Source organism: Xylocopa sonorina, chromosome 9, assembly GCF_050948175.1.
Source record: "Xylocopa sonorina isolate GNS202 chromosome 9, iyXylSono1_principal, whole genome shotgun sequence".
Taxonomy (NCBI): domain Eukaryota; kingdom Metazoa; phylum Arthropoda; class Insecta; order Hymenoptera; family Apidae; genus Xylocopa; species Xylocopa sonorina.
The window spans coordinates 7,283,450-7,307,135 of NC_135201.1; the positions used below are offsets into that span (position 1 = coordinate 7,283,450).

Below are 23,686 nucleotides of genomic sequence, written 5' to 3' on the forward strand. Positions count from 1 at the left end.
CGATTGGACCGACCTCTCGTTCTATATAGAACCCCCAGTAGAGCGATCGCCACTTTGGACGGTGTCTGCGGCTGCTGGGGGCTGAATTGCGACGATTTTTGGGCTGGCGAGGAGCATCCCTTAACTTATATACGCGTCGATTTTGGGAAATTCGAAACGCTTAACTGATGAGTGAAACTGAAGAGAAGATTATTTGTTGGTATGTGATTATTTTATTGCTAATTATCCCTCCTTTTTGTCACTTTGCTATTTTCTTCCTTTCTCTTTAGGTTAATTGTTTCTGACAGAAGGTGAAGCGATAGAAATTCTTGCCAAAACCAATTGATATTAATAGAAAGGAAGAAAAGAGAGAACAGGAAAGAGAAGAAGGAGAGAGTTCAGAACGCAATCTAGGAAGGAAGAATTACAGCTCAACGGAGGATCCATAACAAGGAGGAAAATTCATGGTGAACCGGTCTGTCTCGAAACGGAAATCCTCTTCGTCGACGACCCTTGCGCTAGTCCAAGGGATTAGCGAGGATCGAAGACTCTGGTGATTTGTGGCCGACGGGCAAATAGATTTCTGCGGCGAGCCGAATTTCGCCGACGCGTCGAAGGGTGCTGTACCGCCTCGTGTGCAGGGTTGAAAAATCGACAAAGAGCTTCCAACGATTTCCGTCGAATCGAAATACAACTTTAAGAGAACGCACGCGCAACATTTTCTGTAATACGTCGAATAATACGTTGTAATCCACGCGATAAGCCGCGTTCGCAATGCACATAAATGCACGCGGTTAAATAAACAGAGAGTGAAGTTACGTATTTCGAGTCAACAAATGTATTAACGATCAATTTTTCATTTTATCCTCGCTGTTCCGCGAAACGAACTTTGGTCGCAAACTTACCCTCCCCATCAAAACCAGAACGAACCACCATCCAAGCGGTGATCATAAAATCTCGCGGACGGAATGCAAAATTAAACCGAGCAATTAATTAAGGTTGCCAGCAATCGGCAATTTAAAAACACATTCGCCAAGGACCAGGCCAGGTGTATTTCATCCCCCTCGTCGACGATCGTGCCCAGTTTCGAAGAGTATGACGAGGAACGTCGGCCATTAAGCGACGCGGAACGTTCGAGCAACAACTGTACCGGTGAACCAAGTGACAAAATAAACCGTGGACTGAGATTAATGGGCCTGGTGGAGGCGCGGCAGTTTGCTTAATTCTCGCGGAGTTAAGGAACGCGGAATCGAGTCGACGAGGCTGGGGGGTTGCGTTCTCGCGGGAAGAAGAATCGATTACGGGGTTGAATGTCGCTCGTCCGCCGTGGTAATCGAAACCAGATGTGTTACGAGGGTGCAACGAGGGGTGTTTACTGTTCGAACGCTTAGACGTTGAAATTTTTCTATCTTCACCCTTTCTGATTAACGAATTCTCTTGAAAACGACGAGACATCGCGCGAACTTAACGCACGCGATCTGCAGATGATAAAATTGTTCGAATTTGTAAGTTTCGATGGCAGAGAGGGTTGCTGGGTCGATGAGACACGAGGAGAGATCGAGTAGAGAAGGGGTTTGTCTCGTGATCGAAGGCTGAAGCCGATAAACCGAAGGCTGATTAAATTCATGAGCCCAAAAGGAGAGCCCTTTGTCGTTCCATGTGAATTTCGTATCACAATGGCGGATCAAGGCGTTCCGCTGGCAGACTCATTCTACGAGTAGCCCTACTCGTAGATTATGCCTGCAGGGTAAATCTGAACGACAATGCGTCTCATTTTCCAGGCTATCTCCACTTTAAAGAATTACTTGTTAAGTAGACGTTCTCTGGCGATCGATTAATCTCGAATACGGAGCGTATCTTGGGAACGAACTCGAGCCCCAAAGGACACGGGTAGAGGAAGAAATGAAGGCGAGCCGAACGGAAAGCTAACAAACACGTTGGAACGCGGCAATCAAATGCAGAGGCAAAACACGCGTAAAACCAATCCCCCTTGCCCGGGCGGAATACAAAAGGACCCGGTGAAAATTGAAAAATGATTAAACGGCGCAGCCAGTTATTAAACGCTCCGCCATTTTTTGCCGATTTCCCCGTGGCGTGGAAATGGCCAGACAGCACCGCCGCGCCGCCGCCAGGTTCGAAACGGGACAGAGAGAACGCGCTTAAAGCGGCGTTGATTATGAAATTCATATTAAACTCCGCATTGAGCGGCGAGAAATTGAATTTTTCCACGGTAAAAATCGCGCTCCGCTCGGTCCAGAACCGCGATGGTCTAGCTGTGATTCGAGAGAGAGAGAAAGAGGGACAGAGAGACGAACAGTGGAGGGTGGACTGGTGTGTGCGCGGTTTAAAATTCGCCTATCGGGGTGTCTACGACAGCGCACCGCCTCGGGACGTCTTTCCGCGGGTAGAAAAACACGTCGCAAACTGAATTAACGCCGCCGCGGCTAAGCAAACTTTGTTCGCCATGTTGCGCGTGAACCGCGCCGAAAATTTCATCAGCACGCGTCGAGGGCCTGCACACGTGACACTCGAGCCACGCTTTCTAATTGACCTTTCGAAATCGTTCGTGGAACCGACTTGCCTCTCGTTTCGAGTACGCGACGCGAAAAAGATACGTTCAATTCTACATGTGGAGATTATGGAGGTTAACGAGGCACTTGGCGCAGCTGCGAGTCAAAATTTTATGTAGAATAATTGTACGGAACAAAATAAAGCGAAAGTTAAGAGTAAGAAAATTTGATTCGATGCCTCGTTCTTGAGAAAAGTGACTTTAAAGGGAGCGAGCGCTAATGGTTTGGTCCTGTGAGGCAGTGCGTGACTTCTGGGTTTCCAAGTTAGCGCACGCTTGTCCCAAGTATCTTCAAAACTGTTTCTATCGTGAACGAAGCTTCAAACGCAATTTTTTCGTTCTTCATTTTCGTTTTATTTTGTTCTCTAGAATCTCCATACGAAATCTCTTTCAGATATCTGTCATATGTCACACGAATAATCACAATTACACGATCATCATCGTTGTCTTCTGTCTTTGAATGAATCTTTCAAGAGTCTACAGTCGAAAGGAGAAGGAATACTCTCGAAGCTCAATTCTTTTCCTCATGGAAGCATAATTGCGCGTCCCATTAATGCTCTACTCATCGGAATTCCATCGGATCGGGCAATAAGGGGTTAAACAGTTATTAAACTGTTCATTTCGGCGTCGTTCGACGCGAGTGGGGGCGGGCATCGAGCGCAGCGGTTGGGACAAAGGTGGAACAGTGTGTCCACAAGCGTGAGGGATGGTCCGATCCGGGGTGGGTATCGTTCAATCGCACCCTTAATTAGCGCACTCAATTAAACACGCGCGCGACAGACTGAGCGGCGGGCGCGGACAGTTTTTGCGTGTAAACTGCGTTAGAGGATCGAATTACCGACAATTATACGGCCGTTCCGCTCCAATTGTTTGCCGTCGCTGACAGAAATTAGAGAGAGAGAGAGAGTAAGAGAGAGAGAGAGAGAGAGAGACGCGAAAACTTGCGATCTTTAATTTTTATTCGATTCCTCCGCTCCTTTCAATTCTGCTCGAAAAGCAGAAAGCGCGTTGAGAGAGGGAAAAAAGGATCACGACACGGGGCACTTTCGCGCACCGCTATACATAAACACATTAAGCTAAATGCTGTCGGTGAATCTAATGAAACTTGAAAACTATTTAAAGTCGGCCAACTTACTTAACCCACTAATTAATTATATCTTAAACGTTCCGCCGGAGCCATTAATCACTCTCCCCGGCAACTGAATCCATTATTTCCCACCTGCGCCGCTCAGCTCGTGAAAAACTTCTGCGAGGACCGTTTCGAGGATCCGTCTTTCAATGAAGACAGTCATACTCACTTTTTCGCATAATAATAACTATCTGACGATGAGTAAATCTAACAACAGATAACACACCAATCAGCTGTACAAATTTTACACGTTTCAGTATCTGTTTTACGAAATAAACTGTGCACACAGTAGTAGACACTGTCCACAGTCAACCAAAAGCAATTATATAAACTATATCTTTTATTAAAATTATTTAAGAATACTTCATCTGACTGTTCTCAGCAAAATAGCTTTCAATAATGATATCTTAATACCAGCAAGTTTCTATCGAATAAATTTCTAAATAAATCATCATTGAATAGTTTGCAAAAGCTACTCTCCAGTCAGACGACGAAACGATTCGTCCAACGCCAGGAAACATCCAACAGAAACGGAAAGAGGCTGTAGCCAGGCACTTAATCATTTTTTAGGGGTAGCACGCGTCACGGGGTGTCTCGCAGCTTTCCAGTTGGCCCGCGAATTTCAATGGCTCGCGTCCCAATGTTCGCCATTTCCCTCTAGGCGCGTGCACCGTGTTCCAACCGCTATTTCGCCCGCGTAAAAGCACTGGCCGGGTTTCCATTAGTTTAATTACAGACGAGGTGGTCGTCGTCGTCGTCGAGCCGATGGGACATCGTTTCGCGGCTGTTTTCGAGGCTGTTTCGGTTGATTCTACGAGCAGGTAGAATCGCGAGACGTTCAGCGAGATCTGATAGACGCAGACTCGGAAAACACGCGGAAAAATTAAGAGAATTGGAAGCTTCGCATGAAAGACAAGTTGAGAAATGTTGACGAATTAATTTCGTGCGTGCAATCGACTCTGAGAGAGCGAGTTGGTAAAAATTGTATGATTAAACGCTGGCAAATGATCAGCCTCCTTATTGTCTACCATCGATCGCTCCTGGCTGTAATTCATTGCTCGCTATTACCTCTCATCGGGTGCTATTAATCACTCTTGATCACACTAATTTGTTTCTGGTCATAATTCAATATCAGCTCGAGGTATTGATCACCACAAAGACCTCCGTCGATCTCTATCGGTCATTATTGACTAATAACAAGAACTACTGACTGGCGTTGCCACGCAAGCATCGACCGTATGTTTACTTGTAACCGTAACTATTTATTAACAATCAGGTAATTTGCGTTCAACGACTCGAGTCAATATTATACTCGTCGCTACGTTTCGTCGCGAGCCTGTTGATCGTTAAATCGACCACTAATTAGATTATTAGTGTCTACTAACTGCTAGCAGCTGCCGCTGATCTCTATCGAACCCTTGTTGATGGCTGCTAATTGCCGCCAATTATTGGTGATGGATGTGACACGTATATTAACATCCATTCGCTGCTATAAATTAGCGGGTAGCACGCGGTAAATTGGCCGTGAAAAATGGACGAGTAGTCGGATACACGCTCAAAGAATCCTCCCATACATAACGCCCCCCGCAATTACCTCGAAACGACACGATCGACTCTGTACTCGAAACTGGGTCAAACAATACTCATCACCCGAACGCAGGACATTATTATGCAATCATTAATCTTCATTAAACAATGCTATTTGTTATTAGAAACTATCGCAAAAACTTGCGAGGGCGCAAAACAGCCCGACCAACACGCCACTTCAGACTAGATCAATCTTGCCTAAGTACGGAGGCATTATCGTGGACTCATTAGCTATCGCTAATCATCGTGGACCATCGACCAATTAGAAATACCAGTGGAGACAAATCCACCAATATTGAACGTCGTACAACACGTTTCTACATTTGTCATCAGAGGGACAACACTAAAAACAATTTCTTGCGAGTCCCTCCAATGCGATAGTCTTTCGATTCAAATTAGCTACCCCGCGTTAAACGCACAGTTCGTCTGATCAATTTTATCGATTAATCCACTAAATAAAGCACTCATTTTTGCTTTATTTTTATGCTTTTTTCTTATTCTTCCTCTTCTTCCTCGCTAGGAATTCCCATAAAATTTCTCCACGCGGAAAATTACTACTCGTGAAGTAAAAAAAAGTCTCCAGAAGGAAAAAGAGACGACCAACGTGCTCGAAAACTGGATCAAACAATGCTCGTTGTCCCAAGCCAGGAAGCTCGATCGCTCGCGACGCGTAACAAGGAGAATCAAAGGCGGCTCGCGTCGAAACGCCGCGGCGGGGGTGGCGTTCTCCACGGGCGAGAAACGCGCGTTCGGCTCCATTGAAACATGCACACGTCTGCCGCGGCGGAACGCGGCGTTGAATGCGCCGTCGAAGACGTTGCGAAACGTAACTTCCAGGCGAACGTGCACGCCAGCCAGCCACGGTTATCTGAAATCAGCTCTTTGTCGCGGGGCCCTCCTTTTCCGCGCCCGTTGCCAGTAGCCAGCCAGCGAGGCGAATGAGAACTGAACCGTGCGACGACTGCGTCCAACATCGTTCTCTGTCTACCCTCGAAACGTCCAGTTTATTGTATTTTCGAAAACTGTGCGCGCTCGAAAATCTGCGACTGTTGAATGCGCTGCAGTTGTTTCGATTCGAAGAAAGTTTTCCAGCAATTGATAAGAGATAGCAAGCTATCTGGAATATGTTTGAGCGCCCTGAGTATAGAATTTTCAATGAATCAAAATCAAACCTCCGTAATGAATCCTGTCATCGATTAAAAAGACACTTGATGGCGATGATACAATTTTGGGAGCCACGATATGGTCCTCGCGAAAGAGACGTGGCAAAATAGAATCAATCGCGAAGTAGAACGCTCCTTCGCGTGGTCCACGAACAGAAAAAAAGACGACAGGAGAGCTACGTATAAAAAAAATGAAAACGAAGAGCAAACGAATCGAACAATCGAATATCAGCTCCTCTGAAACGATAGCTCGAGCCATTAGCCAGATCACGAGGCACGAGATAAAAAAGGGAACCAATCCCACCGAACAAGGGGTAAACTCTCGTCGTATAAAACATTAGAGAGAACACGGCTCGAAACGATAACGAGAGTGGCCCTATAGGCCGTCTCCTCTCTCGCCTTTCCTGCGCGCCATCCCCCCACGGCCGATTTTTCCCGCTGGCGCCGCGTTTTTCCTTTTTTTTTCACTCCCCCTCTCGCCTCTAGCGGCCGGCTTCCGCCATTTTATTAGGCCAGTTACAGAGAGCCGTGTCGAGACAATAACCATTGTTAAAGTTTCGCGGAGCAACGCTGCTGCTGCCCGCTGTTTGCACGGCCAAGCTTCCCGCTTTGTTTCGGCCCAGGCGCCTCGGTTCCAGTTGGCCAGCCTGCTCGCGACCCCTGGGATACCCTCTGTTTAAAAGCACACCGCCTACGGCCCACCCAGCTCTATTTCCACCACGCTCGCGTTCCTCGAGACTCACAATGCCCCCCATTTGCCTCGCTCCCAATCGCGTAGCTCCGCGTTTTTAATTACATCGCTCACCAGAGGTACCGTTTGAGAGAACTGTTCTTTAGAGATGTTCTTGAGGGCGGGGTTTCTGAGATATTTGAGGTTTGAGCGAGACTTTTTTGGAGTGGATAAGCTTATTTCGTCGATTCCTGTTATTGGGTACTTTTACGGGCCCATTTCGAGATGTTCTTGGGGCAGGGTTTCTGAGATATTTGAGGTTTGAGGGAGACTGTTCTGGAGTGGACGAATTTCTTTCGTCGACTCCTGTTATTGGGTACTTTTATGGGCCCACTGAGTCCGTTGGGGCTTCTAGAAACGCCATCTTTGGAAATAGACTCGCACGCCATCTGAACGAGCGATACAGTAACGATATAAGAGATCTTCTAACATCGCTACCAGAGGGATTGCGACGGGAACAGTTTCTCGAACGTGGGATCGAATCTAGTATGACTGTACTTTATATTAAGTGCTGTAAATGAAAACTGGCACGATTAATCAGTGCGAAATTAATTAGAGTGGATGTATACTTGGAACATTGGTGAATGTATACAGTTTTATGCTCTGAAAGCGCGGTGGCGACCAGTGGAAGGTAAAATAAGGCGTAAAAAGATAAATGAGCCGGGATACATCGTCAATTGACTGACTGTTAGACATTATTGGGGATGGAACGATGCTTGATCGAGTGTGATGGATCTCCGCTTCGTCAGGCCACCTCTATCCGCGCAAATAATTATCCGCCTCGATAAAGCGCGGGCGGAAGGTAAATGATTGCGCCTCTACAGGTGCCCTCCTCTCTCTCTCTCTCCATTAAAAATGATTCCCGATAGGCACGTTGAAAGGAGTATTACCGAAAATCGATCACCCTATATTCGATGCCAAAGGTAATTTCAAAAAATCTCTTTTCTCCTTCTTTTGCCCCCTTTTTTTTTCTCTCATCGAATGGAAACCGTGCTTTAACGATTTAAACCGCGATTCATATTTAACCGAGCGGCTAATGAAATCTGTTCTCCTCTGGGTGAATATAATTTCAACATTGAAACGTTATACTTCGATAGGCTTGTGAAAAGCACGAAGCCATATTGTTGTTGCTCGATTGTTTTTGTAAGAATAGAGAGCTTGTCGAAAAATAAACGCTCCTAACAATTAATCGGAAAACGAGCGCATGTAAAAATATATAAGAGGATAAAGCGTTGGGAAATTTTGTTGTATTTTTCCGAATACAACGAGCGAGCGCGATTGTTCGCTGAAAGGGACGAAACAAGGATTTCCAACAATTTCATTGACGTGATTACAATGGACGTGGCTCGTGTTTGCAAAAATTATCGCACAAATGTTATACTTTTTGAAAAGGAACTGCGGCTAATTCAGCTGGATTTTTTCAAAAATTATTGAAAAGCGAGAATATGAAAGGAACGATCCCATCGGGGTGTATTTCGACAAAAAGTACCGCTGCGTTTCCCAGAAAAAAAATCTGGCAAAGATCTACTTTTTCCAAAGGCTTGACGCTGAAATTAATCCAGAGCGTAACGTGTATTTTTTTTTTCGATCTTTCCAAATGGGAAGGTAGTCGAAGAGCCCAGGGCTTATCGTTTACCGATTTCAACCACTTCTGTCGCAATTAAATTTCTGCGAACCCATTTGGCAAATGGCCTCTCCCCCCTGTTCAACCGCGCGTGGATCTTTGTTAAAACGAGCGTGACGAGCGTAAATAAATGAAGATGTAAAGCGTAACGGTCTCGTGTGCGCGACTAATGCGCGAAAACGAGCGATCGGTATCGATAGGAGCAGCCAGAGCCTGGTCCAGACCAGAGATACCCTTTCATTTCGATCATGTCAATGACAGGCAAAAACGACCAGAGAATGAACCAGAGTTCAAGCTTCATTTCGATAATGTCGTTCGATTCGATAAATGATATAAATAAAAAAAGAAAAGAAATAAGATCCAGCTTTCGTTAATAAAAAAAAAAAGAAAGAGACAATGGCCAAGAAGAAATCGTCAGATAAATCGCTGCTGCGGAAGATAAAGAAGAGAAGGATGAAGGGAAGGGGTGGAAGAAGAGGGTGGAAGCAGTCAGTCTCTTCAGCCACGTAATAAGGGCGCCATTGAAACTTTATAAACTGAATATTATTGAGATAGCGGGCGGCCATGGCGTGACAGTGAGCGATGAGGCGGACCCAAGCCGATTTTCTATTAAACGCCGATTTATTTATGGAATATTCAATGGAACGTGTCCCGGGAAGAGCCGCGGGCGTCCCAAGAAAAATTCAAATCAGCCCTGTCGCGGTTTCGCCGCCGGAATTTTCCTCCATCGAACGATTCGATTCCGTCGCGTTCTTCTCGCGGGAATTTTTCTTCAATTCACGATCTTTCCAGGAAAATAAAGCAATTATATTTCCTACGAATCACCCCCCTCCTCTATTAATAATCATTAATCCCATTAAAATCGCAAATTAATTTCGCAGACGTTGAACAAACATCAATCGAGTGCGTTATTTATTTTGTATCTCGCGATAATTGTAATTACTTGGTAATTATAATCAGTGTGACGTCATGAGAAATTGAGAAACAGATGGATATCGTGTCCAGGGTTTGAGCAAAGATTTTGGGAACAGCTTCTGTCGCTTCAGCCACAGTTCTGGTCCGCCATTATTCTTCGTAGTCGACAAAAGCTACTATTCTTCGAGATTTTATTTTCATCTCGTTATTTATTTGCTCTATCACGTAAAATCGTTCTCTAATGCACAGACTGACGGATCTGGCGAAGCAAAACAAGTGGCACGGTCTACGAATGAAGAATTCAGTACGTTCTAACTTAAATGACCGAATCAACGGTAACTTATGCAGAATCGCGTCTGGTTCCTCCAAGGTGGCCAAGTTGGATAACCTCCCCACGACGTGGCCCGTTACCATCAAGTATTAAACGCGTTATCAGCTCGCACCCCCCGCCACGTCCCTTCCCTAATTCCGGCATCCTGAATCTCATCAAAATTATCGACTCCCCGTAGTGTCTTTCCTTACGTTTAATTAAAGACTACAAGATTAATTAACCGATTCAATTAACTGGATACAGCCTGGCGCCTAGCGAGAAGCCAGCCAACCCCCACACCCCAAATCTCGCGATGAGAACCGGGACGACAAAGGCGATCCGATCGATACTTTGCCAGAATCCAAATTTCATTCGTTCTACAATCAACATCGATTTTATTGAATCTCTATCCGAGTCTAAATTCCTCGAAGATCGTGAAGCATCTATTTTTTGGTGGTCTGAGCGAGCTTAAACGAGAATTTCGCTAGACAGCCCCACACTGGTTAATGTTACTGTGGATACGCGTTGTATTAAACTGGAAGCGATGCATTAAGAGGTTTAACGTGATTCAGCGATCCAGTTTCCTCGTGGAAGAGGCCTCTTTCGTTCTCGAACTCGAATGAAGGCCTACCTGCCATTTTGCATGCCGATACTTTGCCAGAATCCAAATTTCATTCGTTCTATAATCAACATCGATTTCGTTGAATCTCTGTCTGAGCCTAAATTCCTCGAAGATCGTGAAGCATTTATTTTTTTGTGGTCTGAGCGAGCTTAAGCGAGAATTTCGCTGAACAGCTTCAAACTGGTTGATGTTACGGGTGGGTATGCGACGTATTAAACTGGAAGCGATGCATTAAGAGATTTAACGTGATTCAGCGATCCAGTTTCCTCGTGGAAGAGGCCTCTTTCGTTCTCGAACTCGAATGGAGGCCTACCAGCGGGTGCCGTTTTTGCATGCCGCCTTTATAAACTCGGCCAAACGGCAATGGTTATCGCGGCCGAGAAAGCACCGGTCGTTTCGAAAGAACGCGATCGAGAGCTGAAACTGGCTGCCGTTCGAGGGCGAGGGCGCGATAAAATCATTGCGAAACCCCGTTTAATCGCCAAACGGCCGGTTTCGAGCCGCTGGAATCGTTCGTAATTTCGCGCCACTGGTTGCTGCCACCACTGGAGAACGCATAATTGTTATTCGTTCGTGGAAAAAGCATCCGCCAACGAGTTTTCTCCGATCGTTTGTAAATAAGAAACCAACAGTTTCAAAAAAAGCAGCATTCACGTCGATAACGATAAAAATGCTTCCAAATGGAGGTGTAAAATTGAAGCTGCTACTTAGAGAAAAAAAAGAGAAGCTGAGTGTTGAAAGGTTTTTAAAAGATTCGAGATGCATGAAATATTTGCACGCGTTGAGAAACGTAATGGTAACGCGCGTTAAATATCGATGAGAGCGTTCGAAGAAGTTCGAGTGAAAAAAAACTTTCATGTGATTATCCAGGCAAAATGGAGGACAAAGGAATTTTGAAGGGTGGACGAAAATACCGGCGAAAGGGGGTGCGAGGTTGAAAGCGGATTAAGAGGAGGCCGTTCAACAGCCTAATAGACACAAAGTCACCAGAAATAAGTTCCATAAGCTCGCTGAACCGATTCAGATCCTCTGTCCGACGCAGAATGGCCACAGACAGCAGTCGGGACCTGTTGCGTCGCAACAGTGGCTTCGCAAAGCCGACCAGGGGGATGGTAGATGTTCGCGTTTCAGGAATTAGGATTTTCGTCCACCGTCTCGTCCCGCGAGGACTCATTAACCAGACAGTTTCCGTAGCCTCGTGAAAAAGGAAAAGAGAAAAGAACAAAAAAACATTCCTGACATTCAATTAAATCCACACGAAATGAAAGTCTACCAAATTATCCAGTAAAAATTTGCGCAAGTCACGCAGACATCAACACAGACACAAAATCGCTAGTTCAGGCAACGATCGAGTACACAGAGCATGCATTGTTTCCGCCAAGAGAAAAATCCAAACTCGCAGAAGGACGAACACACGAGAGACAATCAAGCGTACCACGTGCTTACGTAGATCGTGAAAAAAAAAAGAAGCAAGCGTTACGTCTCAAAGTATGCTTGGCCAACGATGCTACGCGCAAACGAAAATAATCATTGGCAGGAAATAAGTTTGAGAAAGGGGGATACGACGTTGGTTCACTTACCCCAGACACCGACTGATCTTTACCCTTTTCTTTCGTACACGATTTCGCTAATCACTCGCTCTACGGGCCAAATTGACGTTCAATTCGCGCATATTTACATGTAATATGCACACGTTTCGTGTTATCATTAATTTTTAGAATTTTTTTTCTTTTTGAAAACCGATAGATACGTTGCCAATCGAAATCTGGCTGATCGCGACTCACCTTTATTCCGAGGGTAGGAGTCAGCATCCCATAGTCGGTTAGGGGTGGCAGCATAACGGGGGGTAGGTTTGCCATCATCATACTGTCTAGAATCTTCGCACGTACTTTCCCTTCGTGCACAGAACACAAATCAATTATTGCTTACTAGACCTACCTGAAACAGAGAAAACAAAGCCAACGTTAGTTCGATTGCAATAAAGACAGATTACCTATTTTCTTTCTTTTTCTCCCTCTCACTTTCTCTCTCGTTTTCTAGTGAGGCTTCTAAAAGCTAATCGAGCACCGGTGAGATCGTTTCTATCGAGATTAAGAAACTTTTTATCGAATAAAGAATAACATTGTTCGATTAAAAAACTTTGAAAGGAATATCTGCGCAACACCTGCCCTAAACTTACATCCCCGCAGCCGAGGAATTCAATTCGTCGCCGTAGAAACAAAAACTCGTCTTTCAGCTTCCGCAGGAGTAACTCTCTCTCTCTCTCTCTCTCTCCGCGTGGCGAACAAAGCGGGCCCCGTTCCTTATCTGAAATCCTCGCGGAACGCGCAACAAAAGGAGAGCGAGGGACCGAGTTTCCAACTATCCGGCAGCCAACTTTTCTCGCGACGGCACGCCTCAAGCGTGAACGTTGTTTCGGAACGGGAGGGTGGCTTTCGAGTTCCACCTTGCCGCTGGCCACGGGCTTCGAGCAATTAAGAGATTAATCCGGTCAGATCGACTCGGACAATGTTAGATTAAGGGTTACCAGCGGCCAGCGACGTGTATTTGGCCGAGGGATTGCGGACTGGCATCAATTTACCCAACGATAAACTATTTCACAGATATAGAAAAGGATCAGAATTGCATAGAGCGATTCTACGCGACAAAACGAGATGAAAGTGTGGAGTAAAAAAATAGCGTTCGAGGGTTCGTTTTCTGGGAATACGATTTTAAAAATACTGTGTGGGGCACCATAGCTAGGGAGTAGCTAATGAGACACCATCACTGATGCAACCGTACGTTTCTCTTGCAAACGAAGTCGTAAACGTAATTTTATTATTCTTCACTTTCGACTTATTTTTATCTGTACGATCATCTCCCAAAGTTTCAACCAGAATGTCCAAATCCTCTTCATCGTATCAGTAAAAAATATAATATTCAATTTTTGGAATAACAGAGCGAAGAAACTTTCTTACGTTCGATTATGTCGTTTCAATAAGAGTTGCAGACTACATATGGTAGATTCATTGTGTCAATCGCAACTGTAAAGCACAGAGAGCTCGCAGGTGTTCGCTGGGATCGTGAAAATCGTCGGGAGTAGGATCTGGCTTCTTGGAAACGCCATCGCCGGTAATATGGTAGTTCCGAATCCGCACGCACGTTCTCCGTGGTAAATCGCCGGCTTAGGAACTCGATTGTTTGCTCGCCGGCTAATTAAAGTGTACTTAGAGACCAGTTACGTTCTCCATTCAGGAGCGTTGCTTCTAAACCGCGCAGCTAGGCCTCTGACCACGATTTCTCTTCCTCGTCCAACTCTTTCCGCGTCTTCTCCATTTCCTCGTGAACAACGAAACGGTCGATACCAGCCAGATTCTCTGGCGTTCTTAAAAGATAAATAACGGGGGGGGGGGGGGGACGAAGAAAGTGGCCGGACGAGGCGCTGGAGGGGTGAAATGAGAGGAGGGTAGTTTAGTCTGCGAGGAAAACAGCGTGGAAACACGGCGTTCACGGAAATAGAGATTTCGTGGGAGGTCTTACGTCGGCTTTGCCGGTTAAGCCGGCCTGGATCGTGCCGTTACAACGCGCCCCCTCTGCTACCCTTAGCGCCCCTGCCCTTTCATCCGCCGTTCTAATTCGCGGATCGACCACAGCCACGTGACACCGATCCGAAGCCAGATTTCCGCGTGCAAAGATTACATTGACGCTGGGTGTACGCCCAATTTAATGCCGCCAAAAAGCACGCGCTCGCCCTCTGAGGAAATGGGATTTTGGGGCGAAGGGGTGGAAATGCACAATGATAAAACGTAACAGCGATTCGTTGCTTGAAACTAGAGAAATGAACAACTCTTCGATTAGGAAGACGTCTTGCAAATTCTTTCAGCTACTGTTTCAGCCTCTGAGGAAATGGGTTTCTGGGGCGAAGGGGTGGAACGCGCAATAATAAAACGTAACAACAGCGATTCGTTGCTTCAAACTGGAAAAATGAACAACTCTTCGATTAGGAAGACGTCTTGCAAATTCTTTCAGCTCCTGTTTCAGCCTCTGAGGAAGTGGGTTTCTGGGGCGAAGGGGTGGAACTTGCAATGATAAAACGTAACAACAGCAATGCGTTGCTTCAAACTTGAGAAATGAACTATTCTTCGGTTAGGAAGACGTCTTGCAAATTCTTCCAACTCCCGTTTCTTCAGCTAGTCCTCTCGAGCAACCCCCAAACCTTTTTACCCTACCAGCTCCTAGCCATTGCTCGAACCGTTGCTCACCCACGTTGGCCAGCTTTTTTTATAAGGCTGGATATATTATTCAACGGCACTCGGCTGGGCACAGCTCCCGCGGCCGTTTGATATCGCAGTCTCATTGCATAAAACCCGAGGCATTGCATAAAACAGCGGGTTCCAGCGGCGTTCCTCGAGCGGCTGGCTGACGGGGGCTGCTGCGCCTCGCGGACAGCGCAAAAAGGAACTGGCGGAAAAAAAAATTCATCAGCCCTAGGATTAAAACGGACGCGGGACTGCTTACGCGTTGAGCGGAGGGATGCGTTGGATCGATACGCTGGCCAAGCGTTCCGAGACACATTTCGACTCCTTCTTGAGCTACCTCGAAGGAGACGTTGACAAAGACTGATACGCAAGAGTATATAGGGTAACAGAGAGTAGGTGTAGATACAACGAGGTGCCCATGGGACTGTCTCGATAAAATAAACGCGTCACAAACGACCATTTATGCATCTAACTCTGACACTCAATGTAAGACGCAACTCTGACCGAAAACTTGTTAAATTATCCCGTTAATATCGATGTTGCAGACGTAATCGAGACCGGACGATCGTCCTCGCGCGCCAAGAACAGCAGGCTCGACCGTGGGGTCGCAGAGGCAACGATCATTACCAGAAAATCACGGTGAACGTCCACCGCGCGTCATCGTTCGCGCGTCACCGTCAGAATTCGTAATGCGGGTACACCGATTGCCAATTAGCGGCGTCCGATCGATCGAGAACCGTTGGGCCCGGGCTCTGCGCACGGTCGAGCGATCGCACTCGTTAACGCCGCAGCCATCTAATTTCGAACGCCCCTCGAACAGAGCCCCGTCGTCTCAGAACGCAGCATTCGCGTGGAATCCCGTGAAATCATCGCTCGATCCCAGCCCCTCGACCGCGATCAGCCGCCAACTCGACGATACGCGGATACGATTTCAGCCCCGCTGAGGCTGCTTTTACGCTCGCGGTCGAATTTCCACGGAACGATACGCTCGGTTATGATTATCGCAGTGATGCGCGAGGGTCCGATGGCGGACGTTGCCAGGCTTCGTAAATGGGATCACGATCTAAATTAGAGGCTGCGCCATTAATCAAGATATTCGCTCTTGCCTGCTCGAGATTGGGTTTTATTAAACGCTTTCCAACGTCTCGTTAAACGTACGAGTTAATCGCGCCAGTAGAACCCTAATAAGACGAGCGATTCCTTCGCGAGAGGTGAATAATTCAGCCGCGACTATTCGCCAAAAAGTGCGCCATTGTAGATCCTCTCATGGCTATTCTTTACCTCCTTGGACAGATCCAAAGGGTTCCTAAAAGCCAACTGCTCGACCTCGCTGCTCGACGCGATAATTGCACGCGTTATTCCAGCGTTAATACCGCCGGATAAAGCGTCCGTGACGCGTCCTCCACCCTCCTCGACTCTTTTATTCCCACGTCGTCATCCCACGTTCCCGCGTGTTACTCCTCTGTTAGCATTCCGTGTGTGCACGCGCGAGTCGCGTTTGATTAATTCTGCATCCGAGCGCGGCTAATTCGCTGGCGATTAACCTCGACGAAGACAAGATGGACAGAGGTGAATAAAGGGTGAGGAAAAAGCTCGCGCGAGGATGGAAACGTCAACGGTTTCGACTGAGAAGCCGTGGAATTCGCTTTGTGAGCGAGCCTAATGCAACGCTGGACGACAGTGGAGTCGATGAATTCTGAATGGGATAGTCGTTTGTTTGGAAATGCTTTCAGGTCGAATATGCGAACGCGCTTCGAAAGAGGAGACGATAATCAAGGGTGTCAATCGCGATGGGGTGGCTCACGAAGAATTTTCGAAAAAGTAGTCTAAAAAGAACTGTTGAATTAGCAGAAAGTGTCGTCTTTCGAAGGTACAGAGGCGATTCAGCGACGGAAGTCGCGCAGTACCGGAAGCGGTGCTGGGACCCCTCGTCGCGGCCGGAGATGACGCGTGCTTTCAATTAACCTCGCAGTTGCTGGCCACTGCGTGCATTGGCGAAGGACAATTTACATTTTTGTCAGTATTAGAGCGATCGATTCCATTGAATTGCGAAAGACGCGTTGATTTCGTTTCTAATTGGCTACTGGATTTTAGTTAACGATCCTGACCGAGTATACGAGGGTTTAAGATCATTTCAGACTGGTCTCCGTGAGCTCGCGTTAATTGACCAGCTTCTGGGAAACCGGTTGGTTCAAAATTGAGCTGGATTGTAGAACCAGCAGGTTGCCAAGGTGCTCGCGTTAAAAGGAAGTTACGCGAGGCGTGGAACGAACCAACCGGATCGCTATAATCGTGTAACCAAGTTAGGCAAGCTTTCTGACACCAGCTTAAACCTTTTATTCTCCCTTTCGATAATAGCATTTCCACAGCTGCGAGATTTTATATAAATTAAACGACCAGCGTGTTATTCTCAGAAAAACGATTCTTCTGCAACATCGTGGGATTTTTTTTTCCTTTTTTTTTTGTTCGAAATGGAACTAGAATGTACCTTGAAGGAACACAAGAAGCTACAGCGGAATATTTCATTAAACAGAATTGATGATTCTGACCTGAATTCTTGATATCCTGATTTTCATCTACTCGAATGAAGGACGTCAAAGGATATCTTTCTTCGATGAGTGAAACCTTTATAAGCTGTCTCGCGAAGGATTTGCAATAAATAAATTCATTTCGCGAAACGATGATCGTGTTTTTACGATAAGAGTGACTCTTTCGATGAAATATTGAGGAACCACCCTCGAGCCAGAATTCGAGAATCATCCCTCTCCCTCGTCGTCTCTCCTCCATTAAACGTCGCAGGAATAGGAGGTAAGAGCTTGAGTGCATCTCGTAAAACATTCAGCGTTATTCAAAGACAATATCGAAAGCTCTCCGCGGCCACTTGCCGTTTTTTCTACGACGAAGAGCGCTGTGAAAGTTTCATGCCCGGACGAGACGCGTAAACCTAATCGCGTTATCCTAACGAGAACCCTTTTTGCCTGCTTGCGAAGAACTTGCCAGTTCGACGCTCAGCGTCCTCGAATATTTCATTTATATTAAACAACATATTAAACAACAGATTATATTAAACAACAGTGCAACTCTTCACGTCGTCTGTCATCCCTCTTTGTAAAAAAAAATATAGAAATTTTTGCGTACCTTTATTTTTAATATATTTTATTGCATTTTGAGAAATCGCACTTTGTATAGTTCTCGAAAAAATGAGAGACGGTGCGCTCGAGAAATTGTAATGGAAATCGGTACGTAGATCGATGGAAAGAACAATTCGACGCGCGTTTAGGCGTTAACTCGCGGATGAATGACGGGTAATCGTCGATTGAACGGACGTTTGCCCGAAGATGAAACAAGATTATTCGAGGATCGTCCCAGAAGTCTCGTTAGGTTCGCAGGCAACAGGTCCCACGGAGTTTCCACGCGACGCAGCCACGAATTCAATTCTGACGGATTGCAAATGCGATTGCATTCGCGGCACGTGTCGCGTTATGACGTTCCATCTGCGTTAAAATGCCGGCGGATCGCGAGAATCAGCCGCCATTGTCTGTTGCCTTGGCTCGAATCGAATGAAATTGCGAACGGGATAAACGAACGTTCGCATTGTAGTCCCTTCCATTGTACGTGCACGCGGACACAATTGCCTTTTGCTATTCATTTTTCAAAAGAATTCCTTCTGGCAGCCGAAGAAAGAAACTTTCGCTGAGATAGCAGATCCAGATGTTGGTAATGCAATTTTCTCGCTTCCAAATCTTTCTCGCGTTGGATACGAGTCACTTGAAACACAACTAGAGCATGGATCGAACTTCATTTCCAATAATTTAGTTTAGACAACTTGGCGTTACTAGCGTTTTTACATAGAATGTTACGTTAACGCTGAACGAAATTTTAGATAGTGATTGTGGAAGAGAAAATGAAGCGAAAATGAGGAATAACAAAATTTCGTGGGAGGGTTCGTTTTCGAGAAAAATGACTTTAAAAATCCACGTGCTAATGGCCAGCAGTCCTACAGGACAGCGCGTCAAAGTCCAACATGGCCGCCTACAAAAGTTCCAACGCGTTGACTCAGAATCTCACTATATTAACCCCAGCGTACGCCATGAATGTTTAACACCTTTTTTCTCAGAAACAGAGCTTCGAATACCAATTTTAGTATTCTTCGATTTCTTTCATTTCACTTTGTAGAGTCTCTCAATAATAAAGAAAACAATCTGGGACTTCTAACCCCCAAAACCAACATCATCCGCACCGTCTGCTCGAAGCTAAACAAGAAGAAACGTTTCGATTTCACAGGCGAGCACCAGACGAGTTCCACGGCATCTTTGAGAATGGTCCAGGATCCCGAGGGGGTGTCGAACGCTGGTATTCGTTAATTTGGCAAACACAGCTGGGATGGGTTACGTCTCCGATATTAAGCGGAGAGGATAGCACTGCGATAAGGGGTGGCAAAGGAAAATAAGGTGGTCTCGCGACAGCAAAGGCTTCGCAGCGCGAACCGGGGCCGCTTCCTTATCGAAATTCTTAATTAGAAAATTTTAATTATGTTTCGAGGCCGCGCGCACCGTCAGAGGTGGGACGCGGAGGGGGTTGAACGGGGGTGAGACGGACGGAGAAAGAGAAACGGGACGCCGGCGAAGGCGCGAACGGCCCTGCAACGCGTTGATAGCGAATTTCAACGGGTACCTGGGAGCTTCCTGGGCCCTGGAGGTAATTAAGCTCGCGCCTTCGCTAAGACGCTGTCCTTCCGCGGGGGTATATTAAATTTCACCTGTGGCGTTCGAATATCGCGCCTGCACCCTGCTTTTTTGGCGCCTCGCAATCAAATTAGACTCGTCACGTTCAACATTTTCGCAATTACCTTCATTCCTGAACATCGTCTACCAAAGCATTCATCGCAAAATTCCATTTCCAACTCTCTCAAGTATAACTTGGGATAAAAATCCCCCTTTTAAATTTTTAAAAAACCTTGTCTCGCGTAAATTTCCACCACACTTTCTGCAATCCTTAAGAACCATTTTGTGACAGAAATTCATCGAGAGGTGTCAAAAAATCCATCATCATCCCCAATGCGTCGAGCATCCCTTTACGTCGATCTACTCGTGGCGAGAGATTCGTCGATTTCCGGGCTGCGATCGCCAAAGTCTCGAGCGGAATAGCTGGGATTCCTGGTAGCGGTAGCCGTCGAGTGGCCAATTCCAGGCTAACCTTGTTCGCCCCCCTAACTAAGCGGCGCGATCCTGTCGTGGATTCTCGTTTCGAAACTTAATCGTGCCGCATCGAGAATTTCGCGTGTCGAGGAACGATCGTCGAGCCACGGCCGCTCTCGAGCCTAACGAATCCGCAGCCTATTCAGTCTGACTCGAAACGAGGGGCACCGAGCACTGGTAAAACCTAAACGGTCCAGGATACTCCATTTTTCTGTTCTTTTTTTTACTCCATCGAGCGAAACGAAAGAGCCTCGAACGTTATGGAACAGGGTTGTTCTTTTTGGAGATTTATCCGAGATTTGTTTGAGTGGAACTGGTATTGAAAATGTATTGAAGTGCTATTGAATTGGTTTCTTCTTTAAGTTTCAGACCGAAGAGGTTGTTGAAAATCTGAAGCAGAGTCCTGGGTTCCTTCAACTGAATGCTGTGCTATTAATTATCTGATTAGGATCCTCGTTAATCGTCAATCCTTCGATCCAAAGGTTTGCAAGAAATTCGTCAAGTCTCTTAATTCCCATGTAACTTGAAGAAAAATAAGAAAAGAGGATTCGATCGACCCTCGATTAATCGAAGGTTTCTCAGTTCCACAGAATTCGAGGCGTCGACTTGGACCAGGGTCTACTCGAACGTCCACACGATTTCCAATAGAACAGCCTCGCGTGCTGATACACTCCGTGGCCAGGAGGCTTCCGTCCCTAACGCTCTCACCCTCCGCCACGACCGCCTCTGTCCTTGATGGCTAATTAGTTATTACTAATTGCTTCGAGTAGTTCGGTAGTTTCGATTTGCCCGTCCTCCCGCGAACGAGGGTGCCAGGAGCGCGCCCAACTTCTCGCGAAGATGGCACGTGCTGCCACCGGGGGTGGCTTCACCCTCGGGGCGAGGACTTTGATGTAGACTGCGCCACGACGGATTGGAATCGTTTGCTGAAACGAATTCGAGGGTCTCCGCTGGCTGGTTCGATTTGAGAAGCGTGATTGCACACGCGAACTTGCGATTGATTGGATTGTTTATTAACCCCTTGCTAGGGGTGCGATCCTTTTTTTACTTGAATTTCGATTCGACGTCTCTAAAGACTTTGGCGGAACGTTTTTATTTTACAGACATTGATAAAACTTTGATAGAACGTTTAAAAGTGAAAAATAGAATTGCGAGAAGGGGATGAAAAAAATATTTCCTTAGTTTTCGCCAGTATCGTACCTTTCGCTGCGAGGCTCGTTAAAAACCAGCAGGATACAAGCCTTCGAGTAAAACGATCTCTTTCAACCGTAGAATCGATCGTCCACTTTCACCCTACTAATTACACCGTGGACCAATCGAACGACCTTACCACCGAGCAGGACAAGGGCGCAGGGGGTGGGCCACGAGGCCAGAAACGCGACAAAAGACGCGACCGGTGATTATTTTATTTACAGACACGCTAATGACCCTCTGCAGGAGGAAAAAAGTCGTCGTCCAAGTCGGCTCGTTATTTCCTTTATCCGCGAGGCCCTTCCGGCCGCTGCGCGTGGCACTCTTCGCTCTTTCAATCGTCCTGGACCACCGTTCGGCGACGCGTCCTTCAGAATCTGACGTCTGCCCTTCGTCTCACCGTCGTCCGTCAGCGCTCGATTATTTAAAGCGGGTACGAGCCGCCTGGCGACGATGGCATCTGTTCGAGCTGCTTCAGATTTGGTCCCCCTTCGAAACCGCTAGCACGTTTCTAAATTCGTTAATGAATATTGACGGAGACTAATTTCAGTCTGCTAACTTCGTTCTAGACCCTCGAATTAGTATTAAAAAAAAATGTTCAATTTCAAACTTCCAGCCTGGTACCACCGCGTACTTTATTTCGACCCTGGTATCTTTGATTTTATTTGGAATATTAGGAAAAGGGATGTTAACAAGCAAGCGGATAAATGATTACTGGCGATGGTGTATCGTATTCCACGTTTAACCCCCATAACAAGATTCACGCGATCTGAAATTTCACCCGTGACGGCCGTTTAAGGGGGTAGAAATTCTTCCTCCCCTACAGCAACCCCATAAATCGTTCGGTTAAAACCCGCTAAACCTTTGATACTGGACGATTTATCTCGCGCTGCGCGCGAAACGCGCCATAGTTCCGCGATTATGAAAATAACGAGGAGGACGATGGCGGACGCGGCGCGGGGAGATTAAAATGGACGGTATCGAAATATCCCCGGCGGGTTTATTTCGTGTACGGGCGAGCCGTTACAGAACACGATCAGGCGTACGGTTCAGTTAATGGCTAATTACCCGATTAACGCCGTTCCGATTGATCGGTAATTATTTTACGAGCTCGATGTACCCGCCGCCACTCGATAGCTTGTACCCCCCTCCCCCTCTATCGATAGGCATTATCGAGACTGCGAGCCATCGAGGTTATTCTCTTACGAATCACTTGACTCGTTTTCGTTCCGACTTAAAAATCAATTCCATCGTATCAGAACCGCGATACGTTCGCTCGTTTCCGTTCGATTGACGCCGTGCCCGCCGCCATCGCTTGTTCCTTCGTTCATTTAACCCTTTCTCCCAGCCCTTTCGACCGATTCACCGTGTTCGCGAATATTTTATTCTCTACCGCTCGTCCGGCAATTCTCCATTTCTGAACGACTAATTCTCGTCGATTATTTTTACTTCCACGTTAGATTTCTCGATTTTTCTTTACTTGACGCTTTCAATCACCCACTCACCGTGATTTGTTACAAATTCTTTAATATAAACCACCGCGAAGTCTCAGAATATTTTACTGTGTCTACTCCCAGCAATTCTCAATTTTTTAACGACTAATTCTCGTCGATAATTTTTACTTGCACGTTCGATTTTTCGATTTTTCTTTACCTGACGCTTTCGATTACCCACTCACCATGATTCTTTATAGATTCCGTGATATTAACCACCGCGAAGTCTCAGCTGACCACGAAAATATGCTACAAATGCCACGAGGCACCCTCGAATTCGCGGAATTACAACGATACAGGCGACGGTCCGTGAAAATGGATGAGAAAAAAAAGATTGGCCGTTGGTTTGGGGGGTGGCGCGGGGTCGAGAACGGGGTGGAGGGTCGACGCCATAAAACGACACCAATAGGGTAAAGATAATTCGATGAAACAACAACAGGCGCTCGTTATTCACGGGAGAACAATTCCGTTCACGCGTACGCGAAACCGTGCGAAAACTGTCCGCCGGAACCGGTTCGTTTCGTTCGATCGCGTGCACCAGGCCGCCCTCCCCCGTCCGCGCGCGCTCTCTTTCGCACTCGCCAACCCCTTTCAAAACGCTGAGGCCGTGGACGATCGTTTTGCATAGAAATCACGCCGATAAGCGCGTGCCCGGTCGCGATTTTATTAATTGCAGAAATTAATTCGACCGAGCGCCGCCACCGCTAACGGTTCAATTAAGACTGGACAGTCAATCAAAGCTAATTGAAACCTGGTGTACATCGCCGCGTTGATTGGATGTTTTTTAAACGGGACAATTAGCGGAGTTGATGCACACGCGCGGCCCTGTATCGTTTACAGGCGCGTTTTCCATCCGCGCGGGAAACCGCTCTCGCCTCCCAGCGCGTCCCGCACCATTTTTCTCGCCCTGTTATTTTCTTTTTTAATTGTAAACGGAT

At 46.5% G+C, this 23,686-nt stretch overlaps 1 protein-coding gene across 15 annotated transcripts in view; it reads right to left on the reverse strand.

Annotated features, from left to right (window-relative positions):
- Heph (polypyrimidine tract-binding protein 1 heph) overlaps window positions 1–23,686 on the reverse strand; it is a 294,035-nt gene that overhangs the window by 160,327 nt on the left and 110,022 nt on the right. For 6 of the 15 annotated variants that reach the window (XM_076901319.1, XM_076901334.1, XM_076901324.1 and 3 more), the window contains exon 2: window positions 12,413–12,566. The exons of the other annotated variants lie outside the window; for them this stretch is intronic. In XM_076901319.1, the coding sequence (XP_076757434.1) occupies window positions 12,413–12,493 (81 nt within the window). In that variant the 5' untranslated portion in view covers window positions 12,494–12,566. The remainder of the gene's footprint in view (window positions 1–12,412; window positions 12,567–23,686) is intronic. 15 annotated transcript variants of the gene reach the window in all.